Source organism: Loxodonta africana, chromosome 19 (genome assembly GCF_030014295.1).
Source record: "Loxodonta africana isolate mLoxAfr1 chromosome 19, mLoxAfr1.hap2, whole genome shotgun sequence".
NCBI lineage: Eukaryota > Metazoa > Chordata > Mammalia > Proboscidea > Elephantidae > Loxodonta > Loxodonta africana.
In genome coordinates this window covers 57,494,908-57,516,248 of record NC_087360.1, presented here as the reverse complement: position 1 = coordinate 57,516,248, position 21,341 = coordinate 57,494,908, and the positions used below count along the sequence as shown (strand labels likewise).

The following is a 21,341-nucleotide window of genomic DNA, read 5'->3' as shown; positions in this document are numbered from 1 at the left end:
TGATAATATAAGGAATTATTGTTCATATTTTTACGTGTAGTGGTGTTGTGGTTATATGTAAAAATAAAAAGAGCATCTTTTAGACATACCTACTGAAGTATGTATGGATGAAACAATATGATGTCTGGGATTTTCTTTAAAAGTCTCAATCCAAGGCGGTGGTGAGGGATGGTGGGCGGAAGTGTAGGTGAAATAAGATTGGCCTCCAGTAGATACTTGTTGGAGCTGAGTGATGGGTCCATGGAGGTTATTATACTAGTTTCTCTACTTTATGTATATGCCTGAAACTTTCCATGTCAAGGGGGAAAAAACAAAAAGGAAAAGAAAAAAAAAATTCTATGCATTGGATAATTCAAATTTGGCAAAGTTTATGCAATACATATGGGTAGTTTTGTTTTTGCAAGATTTTTTTTTCTCAGTAGACATCTCATTTTGAAGAAAACACAGTTAATATATTTATCTTTCGTTATCATGTAAATCAGTTCAGGATTGTTTGGATATCTATTTTACCTAAAGCAACCATATAGAAAAAAGAGCCCAATAAGTATTACGTTAGCAGTTGAATCACTTCAAAGTTACTTTCCAGCTTTCTCAGTATGCATAAACATGTATTTTAATTAGTTATAATAGACAATGTACTGGGTTTTTGCTTTTTGTTTTTAGTAGTTTATATTCATATTTCTTTGTATGGACAGAGCCCATGTTCTTGTTATTTTTACCAGCTGTATGTCATCTGTATGTACGTTACACATTAGTTTAGTCATTCTTGTATCAAGGGGATTTTGGTCGTTTCCAGTTTTTCACTATTTTACTTTTAACAGTGTCATTAATAAAAATCCCAGCCATAGGGAATGATGATCTCATTTAACCTTCAGGACAGGTCAGCTCTTTAAAAGGCCCTATCATTATTCCTATTTTACTGATGAGGCAGCTGCTATAAGGATCGATCGTGTACCACTATTTCCTCTATAAACTTTGGTTTCTATTTTTATTTTGTGAAAAAAAACTTTTTAAGATGTTTAATTCTTTGACTCATATAGAATATGAATTTTAGATTAATTTATTTCAATATGATATCCAATCATTTTGAAAATCCAGACAAGGAAAATAAATTAATGGATCCTCTTATTTATTTGCAGTTTGCAGGACTTTAATAATTGGATTTCTAAAGCAATCAATTCTCGAGAAACTGATCGTCTCATCAATTCTGTGAGTTGTTAGATTTCATCACATAAAATCTGGATGAAATTTGTAATTCCCTATTTCTAATTATTATTAAAAAATTAGCTAGTTTAATTCATCGTATTTATATCGTGGAAGGCCACATCATGTGACCTGTGTTCTTTTTTTAAAAATAATTTATTTTTTGTCGTTTTTGGAAATAATACATAGCAAAATATACATTTCAACACTTTCTACAGTACATTATTTACATTCTTCAAGTTGTGCAGCTATTCTCACCCTTATTTTCTGAATTATTCCTCCACCATTAACATAAACTCTCTGCCCCCTAAGCTTCCTACCTAACCTTTTGAGTTTCTTTGTCAGTTGGATCCCATATAGATAGTTCTTTAAAAGAGCACAATGCTCAGGGCAGACTTTCTTTACTAGTTAAGCTAACCTATGGCTTGGTTTAAAGAAGACTTCAGGGGATATTTTTGGTTTAAGGTTTAGGGTTTGAAGATTATCTCAGGGCAGTAGTTTTGGGGGTTCATCCAACCTCCATGGTTCCAGAAAGTCTAGATTCCATGAGAATTTGAAATGCTACTCTACATTCCGCCGGCTCTGTAGAATCTTTGATAAAAGCATTCAGTAATGGTAGCTGGGCACCATCTACTTTTTCTGGTCTCGTGGCAAAGGATGTCTGTGTTCTTCATAAAAAACAGCCTTCTCCTCAGCTTCTTTCAAGGGCTCCGTCCTTTTTATTTAGTGAAATTGGAACTCTGGGCTGCATTACAGTGTGGAGACATTTTTCACTCTGCAGGGCAGCAATTTTGAATTGGTCAAGTTAAGTAGAGAAAGTATTAAGATTAAACCAAAAGACTAAGAGGCATCAATATTAAATTTATAAATGCTGATGACCTACTGTACCGATTAAATATATCAATAAATTTGTGTTAATAAACTCAGTCTCATTTATGGACACATTGGCTTCCGCTTTTGTACCGGATACACCTATCTACCAGTTCTTTGTGGCTGCATTAGCAACATTGCCCCTAGCAAGCTAAGCAAAAATCACAAAAAGCAGATAATGTGAGAGACCAAACCTCTCGATGGAATCTTTGCAAAAACAAATTGCTCAGAAAAACTGTCTTTACCTTTCCACTCTGTTAATTTCTTCCCTAAAAAATAGAAAAATGAAATTTGCTCTTTAGCATTATGAATTATCTTCTCTTTCTCCTTTTTTCCCTGAAGGAGCTAGGATCTCCAAGCAGGGCGGACCCTCTCGGTGGTGACATCCAGCTGGAAGCCTGGCGCCCGTCTGCACCCCCATCCCGCCTCCGCTGCGTAGACACATTCAGGGGGTACGTGGGGCCCCCATGTAACACGGTGGATATAGGTAGTCGTAGGAATACACATTTATGTAAAACACACTGGTAATTTAAGGTAATCGTTTATGTATCTTTGATTTTCTAGGCTAGAAAGGATTTCTTGGGTATAAAAATAATGTCAGCAGTCTCTCCTTACTTGGAAACTGTCGTGATTGCCAGTATAACATGTTGATAGAGAAGAGAGCAGTTGAAGAAGGCCAGAACCAGCTCCCGCTCATTTATAGATTCTGTTGAGTTAAGGTCATTTACATCTGGGCAAGGAGCTGCACTTGAGGCTACAGACCACACCACCATGTCCAGTCGGTAGCTTGTCAAATGAAAAGATGTGCTGGTCTAGAAATGAAACACCACAGTCTAGGAAAGTCAGTGCGTATCCTTCACCGTGCTAGCAAAGCACCTTGAATACTCTTGGTATTCAACCTATTGATATGTGGTTAAGTGCTATGGCTGCTAACCAAAAGGTCGGCAGTTCAAATCCACCAGGCGCTCCTTGGAAACTACGGGGCGGTTCTACTCTGTCCTGTAGGGTCGCTATGAGTCGGAGTCGACTCGATAGCAGTGGATTTGGCTTTTGGTTTTTTATGTTCATAGACTCATATAGTAGATGGTTATTATTTTGTAGAGCTGGTAGAAAAATGAAGACCAAGACCAAACCCTGAAAATAAAGTATAAAATTATTTAGCTCAAAATAAATGTTTAGGCATCAGTTCTTCCATGTCTATCCACTGAGGCCTTCTAAACCCCAGTGATAATCCCAGTGCAAACGGCAGAGCTCTGAGTACTCTTGGTGGCTATATTTGAAGCCAGGTAATAATAGTAATAATAATGATAACAATTGCTAATGATTTTTGAGGAGCCCTGGTGGCGCAGTGGTTAAGAGCTCAGCTGCTAACCAAAAGGTCAGCAGTTCAAATCCACCAGCCACTTCTTGGAAACCCTATGGGGCAGCACTCTTCTGTCCTCTGGGGTCACTATGAGTTAGAATTGACTGGGTGGCACCTGACAACATGATTTTTGAGTTCTCCTCGTGAGCCAGACATTGTTTTAATTTGTCTTATTTAACCTCTTAACAATCCGGTTAACCACACCAGTTGCCATGGAGTCAGTTCTGACTCATGGTGACCACATGTGTGTCAGAATAGAACTGCGCTCCATAGGGTTTTGGCTGAATTTTTGGAAGTAGATCACCAGGCCTTTATTCCTTGGCACCTCTGGGTAGACTCAAACCTCCAGTCTTTCAGTTAGCAATTGAGCAAGTTAACCATTTGCACCACCCAGAGACTCCAACAATGCAGTTTACTGGTAGGTAGATATTTTAATATGTCTGTTTTTCAGGTGAAGCAATTGAGCCATAGAGTTAAGTAACTTTCTCAAGATCGCTCAGGTACTAAGCGGTAAAGCCTGGATTTGATTCCAGGCGCTTGGGCTCCAGAGTCCCCGCCCTCCCCATATTAACCTACTACAGTCTTCGTTCCCTGCGTTCTGCAGAATTAGCACCCAACAGTAGCATATTCAGAATACATTTAATTGTATTCCTCTTTGTTTCTGATTATCATGGCCACTGTGGGAGTTGAGATATTCACAGATGAGTCAGGAGCTAACATTTGTTACGTGCACTGCTGAGGTGCTATAACACTTTCTCATTAAAAGGCCCTACATGCCATGGTGTGTTGTTCCCCCCCTTACAGATAAGGAGGCAAATGACCGATGAGAATCTTGCCCATGGTCTTGCGTCTAGTAAGAGAGAAGGACCCAAGATGTCCCTGTGCCGCCTTCTACATATACAGTTCATTAGCTTGAAACATCTGAATGATTAGTGCAGAATTGAGTCATTGGAAATGTTCTGCATTGTTTTCAAGTTACATAGTTCAGTACCAGTGTAAATTTTTCCTAAGACATAATGTTGCAAATATTGGCAACCAAAAAACCCATTGTCCAGGAGGCAATTCCTACTCACAGCGACCCTCTAGGACAGAGTAGAACCGCCCCATAGGGTTTCCAAGGAGCGGCTAGTAGCTTCAAACTGCTGACCTTTGGGTTGGCAGCCATAGCTCGCTGTAGCCATTAACCACTGCACCACCAGGGCCCCCATGTTGGCAACAGGAGAAGTTAATTAAGTTTATGGCCCTACTTGTAGTGACTAGAAAAATAATCGTTTCTTGCCCTATAAATCTCACTTTGTGTCAAAAACTGTTCAGTAGAGTGGCATTATTGCATGCCTGTACCTTGTATGTATGCACGTATCTCTTGCAGTTGGGTCATTTCATGTCACATGGGCAAACCCTGAAAGCATTCTCTTTGTTGGCTTTATAGGCTCGCTCTCATAATCATGGTCTTTGTTAATTATGGAGGAGGAAAATATTGGTACTTCAAACATGCAAGTTGGAACGGTAAGGTGTTTCCTAAAGGCAGCATGGTTCCCACAGGTCCATTCAGAGAACTGTAGGGCGGGAGAATCACCCAGCAAACCCTAGCAGCTCCAGAGATGAGGCCCCAGTAGCCCCCTCTGAGCCCCTTAGAGTGACCAGTAGATTATTCTGTTAGCCCTTGACTTTTCTTGGTCCTTCAGTGTGCAGTGCATCTGTAATGCTTCACTGTAGTATCCTCGAGACCTCAAATGTCCCTACTGGGGGACTGTGGGGCGTCATTGAACTGGGATTCATTTCTGTGGTGCTAAATGATTCCTGTGAATCTGGCTTGGTGGTTTGGTTTGGAAACGGATTTTGAATAGCTCTTATCACACTACTTGAAGATCAGAAACTTGTCTACATACTTCCAGTTTGGTTCTCTGACGTCCAGCAATGTTCATAGGAAACGCCTCAGCCTATGACTGGCTGAGAGCTTCGAGGGAGTCATCCGTTTGTATGTGTTTTACTTCAGTGGTTTCCTCTAGACTCTTCGTGAGTTTGTTTTCTGTGTCAGTACATAGCAGAATCCATTCTAGATATTGGGCATATTTATATTCCTGAGTGCTTTTTCTTAACATCTATGCTTGTGTTGTTCTGCAGGACTGACAGTGGCTGACCTCGTATTTCCATGGTGAGTTTGCAATGATTTCTTCCTGTTTAACGTCATCTCTTATATAGTTCAGCTCTATTTTTTTTTTTAATGATGCTGGAACCTCTTTCTGAGATTAGTCTTTAGTTCTGAGCCACAGGCATGTGTCAATTATAGGTCTCTGCTGTTATGAGGTCCTTCCAAAAGTTGTGTTACTAAATAATTCTTACACTTGGCATAGTTCTTGTTAGACATATGAGCATAAACATGTGGTTTGCAAGGGAAAACATTTTGTTAGTGTAGATAGGATATACTAGGTCTTGGAATCTTGTAGAAAACCCTGGTGGCTATGGTTGCTAACCAAAAGGTTGGCAGTTTGGATCTACCAGGCACTCCTTGGAAACTCTATGCGGCGGTTCTACTCTGTCCTATAGGGTTGCTATGAGTTGGAATTGCCTCGATGGCAGGGGGTTTAGTCGTTTTTTATTTTTTGAATCTTGTAGGGAATCATAAATTCTGAATATGTAGTTAAATTCCATTAATCTTGAAAGTAAGTATAAAATCATGTTTCCTAAAAGAAATGCAGTATATTGGTATCAGTGAGTACTGATAAGTATGTAACAAGGAAATGGTAGTAGTAAGTTAAAATTTAAAATCATGGCGGAGTGACCAAACTCTCTGTCTGACCATCATGGCCTGTTGTTCTTATTGAATACTTCCTATACAATGTGAAATTTATATCTTTGCTCTGATTCTTTGAGCTGTTTTGCTCCATCATTAGGAAATAGTACCATCCATTGTTTTGTGTCCTTGATCCCACTGTTAATGTGAATTCAGTTTTTTGGAGATATTATTTGGGGAGGATTTGGTAGGGGGAGGCTCTGCATTCCTGGAAGTCTGGTAATTATTTACATATATTCTCTCTGAGGTTCCTGACAGAGAAAGTGGCTTGGCTCCTATTCCTGTTATCTGGGACGTTTATCTGATTAGGTTGACCCCAGAATGGGGAGCCAGAGGACACCAAGGGCAAACTCTTCTTTTCTGTAATCCTTAGCCAAATAACATGAACAGTTGTTGTTGTTAGATGCCTCTCGAGTCCATTTGTAGTCATGGCGACCCCATGTGACAGAGCAAAACTGCCCCACAGATTTTCTTGGCTATAATCTTTATGGAAGCAGATTGCCAGGTCCTTCTCTCGTGGAGCCACTGGGTGCATTTGAACCGCCAGCCTTTCAGTTAGCGGCTGAGCTCTTAACCATTTGCAACACCAGGGCTTCTCAATTAGTAGTCTGATTATTATTATTATTTTTAATTGCGCTTTAGGTGAAAGTTAACAGCTCAAGTTATTTTCTCATACAAAAATTTATGCACATATGGTTATGTGACTCTAGTTGCGATCCCTGTAATGTGACAGCACACTCCCCCTTTCTACCCTGCGTTTCCGGTATCAGTGCAGCCAGCTTCTGTCCCTTTCTGCCTTCACATCCTGCCTCCAGACTAGAGCCACCCATTTAGTCTCATGTGTCTGCTTGAACTAAGAAGCACACTCTTCATGAGTATTAATTTATGTTTTATAGTCCAGTCTGATCTTTTTCTGAAGAGTAGACTTCAGGAATAGTTTTAGCTCTGGGCTAACAGAGGGTCCGAGTGCCATGTCTTCGAGGGTTCCTCCAGTCTCAGTCAGACCGTTAAGTCTGGTCTTTTTATGTGAATTTGAGTTCTGCACCCCACTTTTCTCCTGCTCCGTCAAGGCTGTCTTTGGTGGTAGCTGGGCACTTTCTAGTTCTTGTGGTCTCAGGCTGATGGAGTCTCTGGTTTATGTGGCCCTTTTGTCTCTTGGACTAATGTTTTCCTTGTGTCTTTGGTGTTCTTCTTTCTCCTTTGCTCCAGGTGGGTTGGGACCAATTGGTGCATCTTAGATGGCTGCTCAAAAGCTTTTAAGACCCCAAATGCCACTCGCCAAAGGAGGACGCAGAACATTATCTGAATAAACTTTGTTATGCCAGATGACCTAGATGTCTCCTGAAACCATGGTCACCAAACCCCAGCCCCTGCCACTCTGTCCCTTGAAGTGTTTGGTTGTGTTCAGGAAACTTCTTAGCTTTTGGTTTAGTCCATTTGTGCTGACCTCTCCTGTATTGTATGTTGTCCTTCCCTTTACCTGAGATAATTCTTGTCTACTGTCTAGTTAGTGAATACTCCTCTCCATCCCTCCCCACCCTCGTAACCTGATTAGTTTTTAAACAAGTATAATAAAAAAAAGAAAGAGATGTGTAGCTCAGACCAAAGGAGGGAGGGAAAATAGTTTTCATTTTGCTTTTAGGAGCTGGAGTGAATTTAGAAATTATTAAAATGTTTTGTTTCTGAGGAACTTTGAAAAAGGCTGCTGGTGAATGCCATGTTATTTGAATTGTAGCATCTTTATCATTTCTCTATGATAACTCAGTGGTAGGGTGGTCCTTTGGAATTCCACTCAATACTAAAGAATTTTCCTCCTCAGATAGGACTTGAAGATTCACTATCCAAAAACCACATAGCCCAACAGAGTTACATTCTAATCTTTCTTTTCAGTATTAACCTGATGTTATTTCAATAATTGGCTACTTTAAAAAATTAATATGTTATGTCTCTGGAGTATATTATAAAATGATAATGATATAAATTAGATTAAAAAATTGGCAAAGGCCACCTATTAGTAGTTTTTGTTTATTTTTTAGGTTTGTATTTATTATGGGGTCTTCGATTTTTCTGTCAATGACTTCCATACTGCAGCGGGGATGTTCAAAATTCAAACTGCTGGGGAAAATTGCGTGGAGGAGTTTCCTGCTGATTTGCATAGGAGTTGTCATTGTGAATCCCAATTATTGCCTTGGTCCATGTAAGTTTTTTTTTTTTTCCCCCTTTTTTACTATCTATTCAGGTTGAAATATGGAAACTATGTATTATAACTTAAAAAAATGTAATTTTCCCATCTCGGTTACCTGCAAAAAAAATAATGACTAGAAAAGTATATACAATGCTTGTTAACTTTGGGCATTATTACTATCTTCATGGGATTTTTAGACCTGGGACGAGCCTCCAAAAGTACTGTAGTCCCTCTGTTGTACAGAGGAGGAATCTGAGGTCACGAGAGATGGCAGTGCTCTCTCTAGATCACGCTAAGTGTAGTGAGGAGCAGCGCAAAGACCATCACCTGGTTCTTAGACCCTACCTTCATGACACCTTGATTTCCTCAACTTGCCATTTGTATAGTAGTTCAAGAATCCACCTTTGTCAACACTTGTATATCAGCTGGGTTACTTTGTCATTACTTCAGGGGTGTCCAGCGAGACAGGAAGGAGCTCTGGTGGTGCAGTGGTTAAGTGCTCACCTGCTAACCATAAGATCGGTGGCTCGAACCCACTAGCTACTTCACAGGAGAAAGATGTGGCTGTCTGTTTCCGTAAAGATTACAGCCTTGAAAACCCTATGGGATAGTTCTACCGTGTCCTACAGAGTTGCTATGAGTCAGAATTGACTCAATGGCAGCAGGTTTTGGTTTAGTGAGTTAGCAAGCTGAGGGAAGATTGTGGGCCCTGAGCTCGGTACCAGTGTCAGAATCGGGGAAGGTGGTGGTCACTCTCCTGCAGAGGCATATGATGTCATTAGCCAAACGATTCAGGCAATGAGCACTTTTACTGCAAGACTGTAGCCATTAGCAGGAGTAGAGGTTACCTCCAGTTGGAACCATAGGGGAAGTCGTCACGTAAAAGTTGCTTTGATGGATCTCCAAGTAGCCAGCCGTTGCTTCTGTAGGATTAGCTCATTTAGGGTTACTCTCTGCCAGTGATACAGTCATGTAGCCTGTTGGGCAGAGAGAGGCAGTTGGTGGCCTATTCTGGGTCTGTAGTCTCCTGGTGGGCATGAGAATTGAATCTAGATCCCTGCTGGGAAAAGGCCAGGAGATGAACTTCAGGGCCATAGGTAGTCCTGGCTTTATCCTCATACCCAAGTAAGACATTTTTATTCTTAGCTCAGTCTCTCAACTGGCCAGCTTCCTGTCATGAATTTCAGCTATGTCCCTGACAATCCTACTGAGTGAGATTGGCCTGTTCTTGGAACTTGAGTTGGAGCCATGTCTCCTGACCATATTATATGTCTCTCTCTAAGGCTTAAAAAAGAACTGCTTAGATACAATATAGGTATGTTTTCCCCTTTGGGAAAAAAATAGTGTTGCGTTGGGGTAATGAGAAATGTTGGCTAACACTTGACCTAATTTGTGTTTTCTCAGTGTCTTGGGATAAGGTACGAATTCCTGGTGTGCTGCAGCGGCTGGGAGTGACTTACTTTGTGGTTGCCGTGTTAGAGCTCCTCTTTGCTAAACCTGTGCCTGAAAATTGTGCCTCGGTGAGAAACCTTGCTGTTACGAAAAGAGAGGGAAAGAAGCCACTTTGGAATTTGGTGTAGAGTTTTCAGAACTTTATTAGTTATGAGTGCAGTACCTCAGTAGATTCTTTAACTCTTAATCATATGTTCTTGACGACATTGGGTGGTATCACCATCTTCTAGTTGTATTCAGTCTTTAGGGGCATAACTGACATTTTTTCAACTCCCTTATGGTGGCAATATATGTTAAAAAAAAAAATTCACATAGCATTTTGGTATCTATACAAATGCTGTAAGAATTTAACTTTGAGAAAAATGCCAGAGTGGGAAATGGGAGAACGACAATACCGTATTTGGCTAGTTTTTACTTCTTTATGATAGTATGTGAAAATCTTACCTCTTGTGGTTACTTCCTGTCTTACTATAAATATAGACTTGAGTTTACCCAGGTGGCAGCCCTTATTTTTCTTTTACTAGAGGTAAAAAATCAAGTGGAAATGTTTAAATTCTTCCATTTGAGGCCCTACTTAATAAATTAATAAAGCTTTATTTGTTTTCTAGCTATCTTCAATATATGTAACTAGCAAATTTATCGTGGAATCTCAAATTCTCTTGGTTCTTCCTACAATAGTTGCTTAGTTTTAATCATTTTGGAGTGCATTTTTAATCACTCTTACTTTACCTCCCCTGCCCGTCCTTATCAATGGATCAGTTATCCTCTGGCTGTCAGTTTTCCTTGAGGTGAAGTGAAGACTAGACGTGCACAAGTGCACATGGAGCTTGGTTAACCATGAGTATCACAGTGGTCGTTTTCAGTCCTTCTGTGGAACCTAAGGGTTCTGTGGAGATTATTCTGGGGTGCCATGATTGGGTGAGAGGTTGGGTGGGAGATGGAAGGTGGAATACCAAGAATAGTTGACACCCCATCTTCAACTGGAATAGCTCCAAAAGCTTAATATTTTAAAATTTCTTTCTATATACGTCTTATTGAGATATAACTCACATATCATAAAATCCACGTTTAAAAATATACTATTCAGTGGTATTTAGTATATTCAGAGTTGTGCAACTATCACTCTAATTCCAGAACATTTCCATCACCCCCAAAAGAAATCCATACCCGTTAGCAGTTACTTCCCATTGCCCCTCACCCCTTCCTACTCCCAGCCTCAGGCAATCACTAATCTACTTTCTGTTTCTATAGATTTGCCTATTCTGAACATTTCGTATAGATGAAATCGTACATTGTGTGGCCTTTTGTGTCTGGCTTCTTTCCCTTAGCATGGTGTTTTCACAGTTCACCTGTGTTGTAGCATGTATCAGTACTTCAGTCCTTGTTATCGATGATAATATGCCATTGTATGGGTATACCACATTGTATTTATCCATCCATCAGTTGATGGGCAGTTGTTAATATTTTTGTCTATTGTTAGTACTGCTGCTATGAACATTCGTGTACAAGGTTTTGTGAACAAATATGTTTTTAATTCTCTTGGGCACATAACTAGAAATGCAATTGTCCACTGATTTCTTTGCTACCAGTATTTTTAACATAATATATGTATACATATGTGTATATATATATATGGAGCCCTGGTGGCATAGTGATTAAGAGCTCAGCTGCTAACCAAAAGGTTGGCAGTTCAAATCCAGCAACTGCTCCTTGAAAACCCCATGAGACAGTTCTACCCTGTCCCATAGGGTTGCTATGAGTCGGAATCGACTCTCCAGCAACAGATTTGGGTTTGGTTTTTTGTGTGTGTGTATATATATATTCTTCTTTTTACTATAAGGGCTAAGGAAAGCATTTCAAGGAGTTTTCCAAATACGTACACTGTGTATGACCTCTCATTCTGTTTGCATGTAGTTTATGTCTGTTTCTTTCTGCTCCTCACTTAGGAGAGAAGCTGCTTTTCTCTTCGGGACCTCACAGCCAGCTGGCCACAGTGGCTCTTCATCCTGACGCTGGAAAGCATTTGGCTGACCTTGACATTCTTCTTACCAGTTCCTGGATGCCCTACGTAAGTGAACCCTTCTAGGTAATCTTTTTTGGTGGGGGAAGGGGGCATGACAGCTTAAAACAGTAGTATGACCCTGTTAATGTAATTAATTATATCTGCAAAGACCCTGTTTCCAAATAAAATCACATTCACAGGTACTGTGGTTAGGATTTGAACATGTCTTTTTGGAGGGCACAGTTCAACCCATAACACCAGCCAACACGGATTGGCCATAGCGCTACAGCTTGTGGAGTCATTGCAGCTTAACCCATTGCCATTGAGTCAATTCCAACTCATAGCGACCCAGTAGGACAGAGTAGAACTGCCCCATAGCGTTTCCAAGGAGCGGCTGGTGGATTTGAACTGCCAGGCTTTTGGTTAGCAGCCAAGCTCTTAAGCATTGTGCCATCATGGCTCCATTGACAGCTTAAGAACCTAATAGAGTGAGAAGAGGTGAGGAAGGGAAACTAATGTTTATTGGCTGTTCTGCTGCTGGTTGTCTCTTTCTCTTATCTTGTCTCAGTTGGTGGCATCATCTGTATTCCCAAGCCAGAAACCTGGGTGTTCTCTTTGCACTCCTACTTCTTTCCCTCACCCTTCACATCTGATCGTGTCTCTCAAATCTGTCCACCTCCTTCCAGTCCCTTTGTCCCAGCCCTAGTGCAGGCCATCGCTAGATAGGTCACCCCTTTTTGCACGTCATTTTCTGCCAAGTTCGGGTTTCTGGGCTTAGAGCTTTCAAGTCACTCAATCAGAGGAATTTCCTTTCATTTGGTTTTCTCCTCTGAAGCGTGCTTTGTATTGGTGGAGGAGTTTGATGTGTGTCAAGAGAAATATCTCTGTGAAGTTTTTTTGTGTGTGTGCACGTGTGTCAGTTCTAACAAAAATTGGGCCTCCTGCCTTCACACCGTGGGGAGCAGTCAAGTTGAAAGGCACTGGCGAGAGTGCATGGAGCCAGAGGAGATTTTTAGGATTGCACACGTCTCAGGCTCTTTGCTGGGCTGCGTAAGGAGCCAATACTTTTATCCCTTCTGAAGTCTTATCAAGTCACTATATGTTTTTCACTTGCCTAGTGGTTATCTTGGCCCTGGTGGCATTGGAGACTGGGGGAAGTATCCGAATTGTACTGGAGGAGCTGCTGGTTACATGGACCGTGTGCTTCTGGGAGATGAGCACCTTTACCAGCATCCTTCTTCTGCTGTGAGTGACACTGGCTTGTACTTGGATATATAAACTTAGGCTCTCTGAAATGAAGGGAGTAGAAAGAGCGGGCCAACTTCAAACTGTGTCCATTTAATAAAATACAATGCCCCAAAACACCACTGTTGTCTAGTTGATTCCAACTCATGGCAAACCCATGTGTGTATAGTAAAACTGTGCTCCATAGGGTTTTCAAGACTGTGACCTTTCAGAAGCAGATTGCAGGGCTTTCCTCTGAGGTGCCTCTAGGTGGGTTTGAACTATCAGCCTTTCAGTTAGTGGTTGAGTGCTTAACCATTGCACCACCCAAACCCAGCCAAACCAAACCCATTGCCACGGGGTCGATTTTGACTCATAGCGACCCTGTGGGACAGAGCAGAACTGCCTTATAGGATTTCCAGGACTGAAATCTTTATGGAAGCAGACTGCCACATCTTCTTCCTTCGGAGCGACTGGTGGGTTCGAACTGCTGACCCTTTGGTTAGCAGACAAGTGCTTAACCACTTTAAGGGACTCCTTAATAAAATATATTTGGGGTGAATTTTTATTTTAAAAGCCGGCAAACTTTAGGTGACTTTGCTGCTCATTATGTGGCAGTATGTAAACATTAATTTAGATTTTAGAGTGAGAGCGCATTGTATAAAATGTGTACCGGAGTGGTTTTCTGTATGTCTCAGATTTCCTGAGCAGCAGACTGTACGGCAGAGATTCACGTTTGCTGAGGAGTTCTTTGGGGACCAGCACCTGTCGGGGGCTGAAGGAAGCAAGACTGGGCAGGGGGAGAAGTTAAACTGCACTTCAGTCACCACAGAGGATTCTGCCAATCCCCCGGGGCATCCTGGAGCCGGGGTGGCCCTTCAGAGTTGTTTCAGTTGAGCTGAGGGATCGGGCCCTTTGTATCCCTGATTGAATCTGGACTGTCCCTAACAAGGGGCTGTGACCTCTGATGAGGCAGCTCTCTTTAGCCAAGGACAAATCCAGAAGATGGACTTGGCTGAGAGCTTCTGGCTACTCATAATTCTAGCAGCTGGGGGAATGAACGCCTCAGTCCTGAAAGTGGGAGGAGAGCTGAGTGACACACTACAGCATCTGTTAAACCGTGTATTTCCAAATTTCTATAATGACATTCATTTTATAACAAAAAAATACAAATGCATTTTATTTATTTATTTTTTAAATTATGTTTTTGTAGTGGTGAGGTATACACACCAAAACATCCAGCGATTTCTACATGTAAAATTCAGTGACATTCGTTATATCCTTCATACTGTGCAACCATGATTGGTCATTATCCCGTTTGGAATTATTTTACCACCCTTAACAGAAATTCATTCACATGCATTTTTTAAATGTTATTATTTGTCTTAAAAGAAGACAGGGACCTGTTAATGTTGTAACAGGGCTGTCTAAAAAGAACAAATAATAACTGAGGGGCTGAAGCTGACGCGGCTGCTGCTGGAGCTGGCTTCCCACCGGGGCTCTGCATTCCCTTCTGAAGTGCCACACACCACACTTTCTTGGCCAGAGCTAGTCTGCCTGTGACCCCATAAGTTGGCAATGAGCTTCTGAGGCAGAAACACAAAACACGGAGTGGTGGGCTGCATTCAGGTTTGCATTTAGTCTCAGGAAGTCCAGGGAAGGTGAGTCACAGTGTGCTTTTTCATGGTCAGGTAGTGTTGTCTTCTCATTCTCTCCGTCAGGTGCTGTACCACACTGAGATGGCCTACGATCCAGAAGGAATCCTAGGAACCATCAATTCCATCGTGATGGCATTTTTAGGAGTTCAGGTGTCTGTTCGTTTCATTTTTCTGAAAATGTTTGTTGGTTTATCCCTGATCCAAAAATGATTTCATCAAAACAAAATAAGCAAGCCTGTTCTTTTCCATGGCATACTCACTGCCGTCGAGTCAATTCCTACACATAGCGACCCTATAGGACAGAGTAAAACTGCCCCATAGGGTTTCCAAGGAGTGACTGGTGAATTTGAACTGCTGAGTTTTGGTTAGTAGCTGTCTTAGTTATCTAGTGCTGTTATAGCAGAAATACCACAAGTGGATGGCTTTAACAAAGAGAAATTTATTTTCTCACAGTCTAGTAGGCTAGAATTCCAAATTCAGGGTGTCAGCCCCAGGGGAAGGCTTTCTCTCTGTCGGCTCTGGAGAAAGGTCCTTGTCATCAATCTTCTCCTGGACTAGGAGCTTCTCCATGCAGGAACCCCAGCTTCAAAAGACATGCTCTGCTCCCGGCACTGCTTTCTTGGTGATACGAGGTCCCCAACTCTCTGCTTCCCTTTCCTTTTATCTCTTGTAAGATAAAAGGTGGTGTAGGCCATATCCCAGGGAAACTCCGTTTACATTGGATCAGGGATGTGATCTGAACAAGGGTGTCATATCCCACCCTAATCCTCTTTAACCACAGGCAGAGATTATGATTTATAACACATAGGAAAATCACAAAATGGAGGACAGCCACACAGTACTGGGAACCATGGCCTAGCCAACTTGACACATATTTTTGGGGGACACAGTTCAATCCATGACAGTAGCTGTAGCTCTCAACCACTGTGCCACCAGGGCTCCATGGTATAGGTCTAATAAATGCTCAAGTCGCTGAAATCCAGCATATTTAAATAATTTTTTTTTTTTTTTTACTGTAGTCTAGAAACAATCTTATTTATATGACTTATCTTAGAAATGAATCCCGGACAGTTTTTGGATAAAAGACTTTTCTGCTGAGTGTGTTTGGGTAACGGTACACTGGGAGGTCACCATGTCTCTTGTCACATTTCTTTCATGTACATTTTCATGGCTTCACGTTGCACATCATTTATGCCAAAGTCAATACAGGCTCTGGTTATTCTTGGTTTACCTCGCATGCAATTTTGTTAAAATTCTGAAGAGTCTGGATTTTTCTGCCTAAAGTTCTCCTTATCACTGTTTGAAACTGTTGACTGAGGGGAGCTCACTGGTAGGAAAACATGTATAAAGTAGCACAGTCCAACAGAACGTTCTGTGGTGATGAAAATACTGTATAGCTGTGCTTTTTAGTAGGGTAGTCATTAGCCACATGTGGCTGCTGAGCCCTTGGAATATCACCGGTGCAACCGAGGAACTCAATTTTTTATATTATTTCTTGTTGAGAACATACACAGTACAACATATACTGAATCAACAATTACTACATGTACTATTCAGTGACATGGATTATATTATTCAAGTTGTGCAGCCATTTCCACCCTCCATTTATGAATTGTTCATCCCCCTCTTAACACAAACTCACTGCCCCATACGCTTCCTATCTAATATTTTGAGTTGCTGTTGTCAATTTGATTCCATGTAGATAGATCTTGAAAGAGCACAATGGTCAAAGTAGACTTTCTTTACTAGTTAAGCTAAATTGTTATTTGGTTTGAAGAAGACTTCAGGGGATATTTTTGGTTTAAAGTTTAAAGATTATCTCAGGGCAATAGTTCCAGGGGTTCATCTAGCCTCCATGGCTGTAGAAAGTCTAGATTCTATGAAAATTTCAAATTCTGTTCTGTATTTTCTCCCTTTTGATCAGAATTCTTCTATAGAAAGGAACTGAATTTTTGATTTTATTTCTAATTAAATTTAGTTAACATTTAAATAGCCACATACTGCCAGTGCACATATTTGATAGTGTAGGCCTAAAGCATATAATTTGGGTGATTAAATAATTTTAGGTTTAGAAATACTATCTTTACCTCTATAGCACTTCATAGTTTATATTGTGATTTCATGTATATTTGCTTGATCCTTATAGAAGCTGTCCAGCTGAATCTGTACCTGTGAAACAGTGTAGTGTAGGGGTTGAGAGTACAGACCTGGAGCCAGCCTGCCTGGGTTTGAATCTCACGTCTGCCGCTTACTAGCTGGGTAACCTCAGACGTGTCACCTAACCCCTCTATGCTTCAGTAACACCTTCTTCATAAAGTTGCTATATAACTCTTGTAAAGTACTAAGAACCAGCACACAGAAAACATTCGTGAATTTTAGCTCTTTTTGTAAATTATTATTAACACTTTCTTATCCTTTGATGTTTCAGAGATTAATTCCTAATTTTGGAGGGATTTTTATGCATTTTACTGTTTTTAAAATACTTCCCTGTCTCCACTTCCACCCTGTTCCTGCACATCTTGCATATTGCTGCAGATTGGGCCATCTACCAGGTCCATCTGAGCTGGTCCCTTGTCACTCTCCTGCAGTAACCTTCCCGGGGTCCTATCACCTATGGGGGAAAGCCCATGCTTCTCAGTGCCTACCTGCCCACCCCATTTACATGGCCTTCCCCACCCTCCAGCATTTCTGTATTACCTGTAATGTCTCATAAATGCTGTGCTTTTTCACACTTTTTTACATGCTCTGTGCATGCTGTTCCATGCTACCTGGAATGCTCTTCCCTGCTTTGACCACCTGAGACTTGCTGCCCCTGTTCATAGCCTGACTCGACGTCACATCCTCTCTGATGTCTCCCTCCCACCCTGAGATGGCACTTGTTAACTAGTTAATGTTATGTGTCAACTTGGCTAGGCCATAATTTCCAGTATTGTATGGTGGCTCATTTTGTGATCTGATGTAATTATCCTCCATTTTGTGATCTGTTGACAATGCTTCCTGTCTTTGGTTCCATGGCTTCAGGTGTCCACTCTCACTCTCCATTAATCCAGGGCAGGAATAATATTCCATTCACCTTTGTAATTCCAGTATCTAGCAGTGTGCTGGCAAATGAATGTTTGTTGAGTCAAAGACAATGGATGAATATAAAATAAGAATATACTTTAGGCAGTTCTTTTGGTCATATTATGTTTTCTTCCCTAGGCAGGAAAAATACTACTGTATTATAAGGATCAGACCAAAGACATCGTGATTAGATTCACTGCCTGGTGTTGTATTCTAGTAAGTAACCAGTGTTCCTCATTAAAGTTCCTTTTCTCTACATATATAGTTAAGAGGAAATAAAATGTGTAACAACACTACTGTAGCAGCAGTCATCACATCTCAACCAATAACCTTCTTCATTTGAATGACAGAGAGGAGCAAATCTTTCCGCCTAAATGCTCAGATTTATTTTCTTAGGAAAATGTCATTATAAGTAAGACAGTTTGCCATACGACAGCCAGTCGGGAATCTGTGAAGATGGAATTGAGTTATGAGTTCTGCGTGGGGAGCCACCTAGAACGAGTAGACACAGGTGTTCAACATCACGTCCCAGATTCACGTGTGATAAGAGTTTGCAACCCTGATGATTTACCTGAGACCATACAGTCATGTTTCCCCTCCGGAGTCAACGTAATTTATCAATGAGTTTACTTTCTTCACCTCACAGAAATGCTAAAAAAAATTTTTTTTTTTGGAGAATAATTTTTAATTATAATCTTAAAAATGTTTTTCGGGTTAAAAAAGTAAAATATAGGGCCCAATTTTCGGCCCTCCCTAAACAGCTTAACTAACGTTTTTTGGTCTTGAAACAGTTGTTATTTTGGGAGAATGTATAAATCTTTTACATCTTTCTCTCCTGTTATAGGGGCTTACTTCTGCTGCTTTGACGAAAGTTTCTGAAAACGAAGGTTTTATCCCAGTAAACAAAAATCTGTGGTAGGTATAGAAGAAACTACAACTTTCATTTTGATTGTTGAAATCGCCTGTGTTCCTCAGGAGCACTGAGACCCTCATTTCACTCCTTCAGGTCCATTTCCTATGTCACTACGCTGAGCTCTTTTGCCTTCTTCATCCTGCTGGTCCTGTATCCCATTGTGGATGTGAAGGGACTGTGGACAGGAACCCCGTTCTTTTACCCAGGCAAGTCACCCCTAACCCCGAAGAGAGTCAGTGATGGTTGCCCACATGCAACTGGCTCAGAGAACTGCTGGCCATGTTCATGCCAGGGCCTCAAGCCACTGCCTTGGTGGCATGTTTCCAAGGCTGAGGATGAAAGCAGCAGGGCTCGCATTGTCCAGGCTGCACAGGACCTCACTCGACCTGTTGGGAAGCAGCCCACCTCACTTTTACCCATCTAGCTTGTGGGGTTGTTGTGTGACAGTTTATGTGCCCCAGTCGTTTCACATTTAATTCAGTCAGTACCCAACTAGGGGGTATGAGAAACGATCCCGAGCATATTCTCCAGTTTGTAATACTTACGGGGCCATACTTTCTTTCTTAACATAATCAGCTTCTTTAAAGATTATTCATTATAAGAAATGTCTGAGATGATATCAAGAAATAAATGAAGTGGCTTAGATGCAATTCTACCAGAAGACTGAGGGATAGATGACTCATTTCAGCCCCTTGAGTCTAGTAACAGTGACATCCTTTGGCCCTCAAATCCTCTATCTAGAAAATATAATATGTTAACCATTTTAGCTTTCCTTTGAGATTTAGTTTTGTGATAAAGTGAGTATTTTCTAATCATTTTTTGGATATAATTCACACTTAAGTACCTAAGCTAGGCATCACTTATTTTTTGGCAGTAGCCAATAATACATGCCTGCTTTATGTTTTTTCACTGACATAGATTTCAAGAATGAAATATTCATTAGTAATTAGGGAAATGCAAATCAAAATCACAGAGAGATACCACTTCACCCCCATGAGCATGGCTGTGATAAAACAAACCAATAAACAAATGGAAAGCAACAAGCATCAGTGAGGGTGTGAAGAAACTGGAACTTCTGCATTGCTGGTGGGACTGTTAAATGGTACAGCCTCTGTGGGAAACTGTTAGACGATTCCTCAAAACGTTGAACATTGAATTACCATATAGTCCGGTAGTTCCACTCCTAGGTATATACCTAAAAGTCTTGAAAGCAGAGACTCAAGCAGACACTTGTACGCCACTGCAGCACTATTCACAAAGGCCAAAAGGTGGAAACAGAGGAATGTATAAACCAAATGTGGTATATATGTACACACAACAGCCATAAAGAGAAATGAAGTTCTTGTATATGCTACAACCTGGGTGAACCTTGAAAACATTATGCTGAGTGAAATAAGTTACAAAAGGATAAATATTGTGTGATCCAACTTATATGAAATATCTAGAATAGGCAAATGTATAGAGACCAAAGTCATTAGCAGTTGCCAGGGGTGGGAGAGGGAAAAGGGGGAGTTATTGCCTAGGGGGCACTGGGTTCCCATTAAGGGTGATGGAAAAATTTGGAACAAATAGTGCTGATGGTTGCATAACATGATAAATGTAATTAATGATAAATGTAAATATATATATTTTGGTAAAAAAACATGTATATATATTTTTTTTACCAAAATTAAAAAAAATAAATGACCAGGTGTCTCAGGAAAACGTTATCTCCTTCCTCTCTCCTTCAGGAATGAATTCCATTCTGGTGTACGTTGGCCATGAGGTATTTAAGAACTACTTCCCCTTTCAGTGGAAGCTAGAGGATAACCAGTCGCACAAAGAGCACCTAACTCAGAACATCGTCGCCACCGCCCTCTGGGTGCTCATTGCCTACATTCTCTACAAAAAGAAGGTTTTTTTTAAAATCTGATTGCTCCCGCTAACTGGCAGACTCTAGAAGGCCTGGGAGAGGATTGAGACAGCCTTTACTCAAGGGCATTATTGATTGTATAAAGATGCTGTTGTGCTCAAGCTGGTTTACTATGACATGGCGCATCAGAACTCTGCCTGTATGTTTGTGACTTACGTGCTTCCGATGTCATCGTCTTTTGTTCTCCATCTTCTATATAAATGGATGTATTTGGAACTTCAGTTTAAGGAGATCTCATTTAACTTTCCGAGAGGGAATTACCATGGACATCTTGCTTCTCTGATGGCTAAGACAATCTAAGGACTGGTTCTTATTGACCTTGTTTTCCTGCCGACTGCCTTTTTGTATGTGCACGTGCCAACAAAGAGTACCATCATTTCTATTGCGGCTGACTCTGAAGCTTACTGTGTGTGATATGTAGTAACATAGTATAATATTTTTCATTTAAGTGCAGTTTGATGTTTCAAGAAAACCAGAGTAATTTCCTCAGAAGCCATTTTCTCCTCTTCTTCACTGAAAAAAAAATGTTAAAATACAGCTGTTATTCCCACTCTTCCTTATAATTATCTGCCTGTCTGTCTGTCTGTCTATTCATCCATCCATCCATCTAGAGGAAAGCTAAGTATCCAGGGATGTAGCTGTGGGATTGCACACTGTTACTGTTTCTGGGTCCAGCCTTGCCATCACTGCTGTGTGAGATGC

General features: G+C 40.9%; 1 protein-coding gene across 3 annotated transcripts in view; it reads left to right on the top strand.

Annotated features, from left to right (window-relative positions):
- The window catches only part of HGSNAT (heparan-alpha-glucosaminide N-acetyltransferase), a 38,590-nt gene extending 17,388 nt beyond the window's left edge, over positions 1–21,202 (top strand). For all 3 annotated transcript variants that reach the window (XM_064272757.1, XM_064272758.1, XM_064272759.1), the window contains 13 exons: positions 1,140–1,209; positions 2,416–2,525; positions 4,866–4,942; positions 5,561–5,591; positions 8,267–8,427; positions 9,820–9,935; positions 11,814–11,935; positions 12,988–13,114; positions 14,815–14,901; positions 17,953–18,030; positions 18,659–18,729; positions 18,821–18,933; positions 20,458–21,202. In XM_064272757.1, coding sequence (XP_064128827.1) covers positions 1,140–1,209; positions 2,416–2,525; positions 4,866–4,942; positions 5,561–5,591; positions 8,267–8,427; positions 9,820–9,935; positions 11,814–11,935; positions 12,988–13,114; positions 14,815–14,901; positions 17,953–18,030; positions 18,659–18,729; positions 18,821–18,933; positions 20,458–20,639 — 1,345 coding nt within the window. In that variant the 3' untranslated portion in view covers positions 20,640–21,202. The remainder of the gene's footprint in view (positions 1–1,139; positions 1,210–2,415; positions 2,526–4,865; positions 4,943–5,560; positions 5,592–8,266; positions 8,428–9,819; positions 9,936–11,813; positions 11,936–12,987; positions 13,115–14,814; positions 14,902–17,952; positions 18,031–18,658; positions 18,730–18,820; positions 18,934–20,457) is intronic.
- Positions 21,203–21,341: the final 139 nt, after the last annotated feature.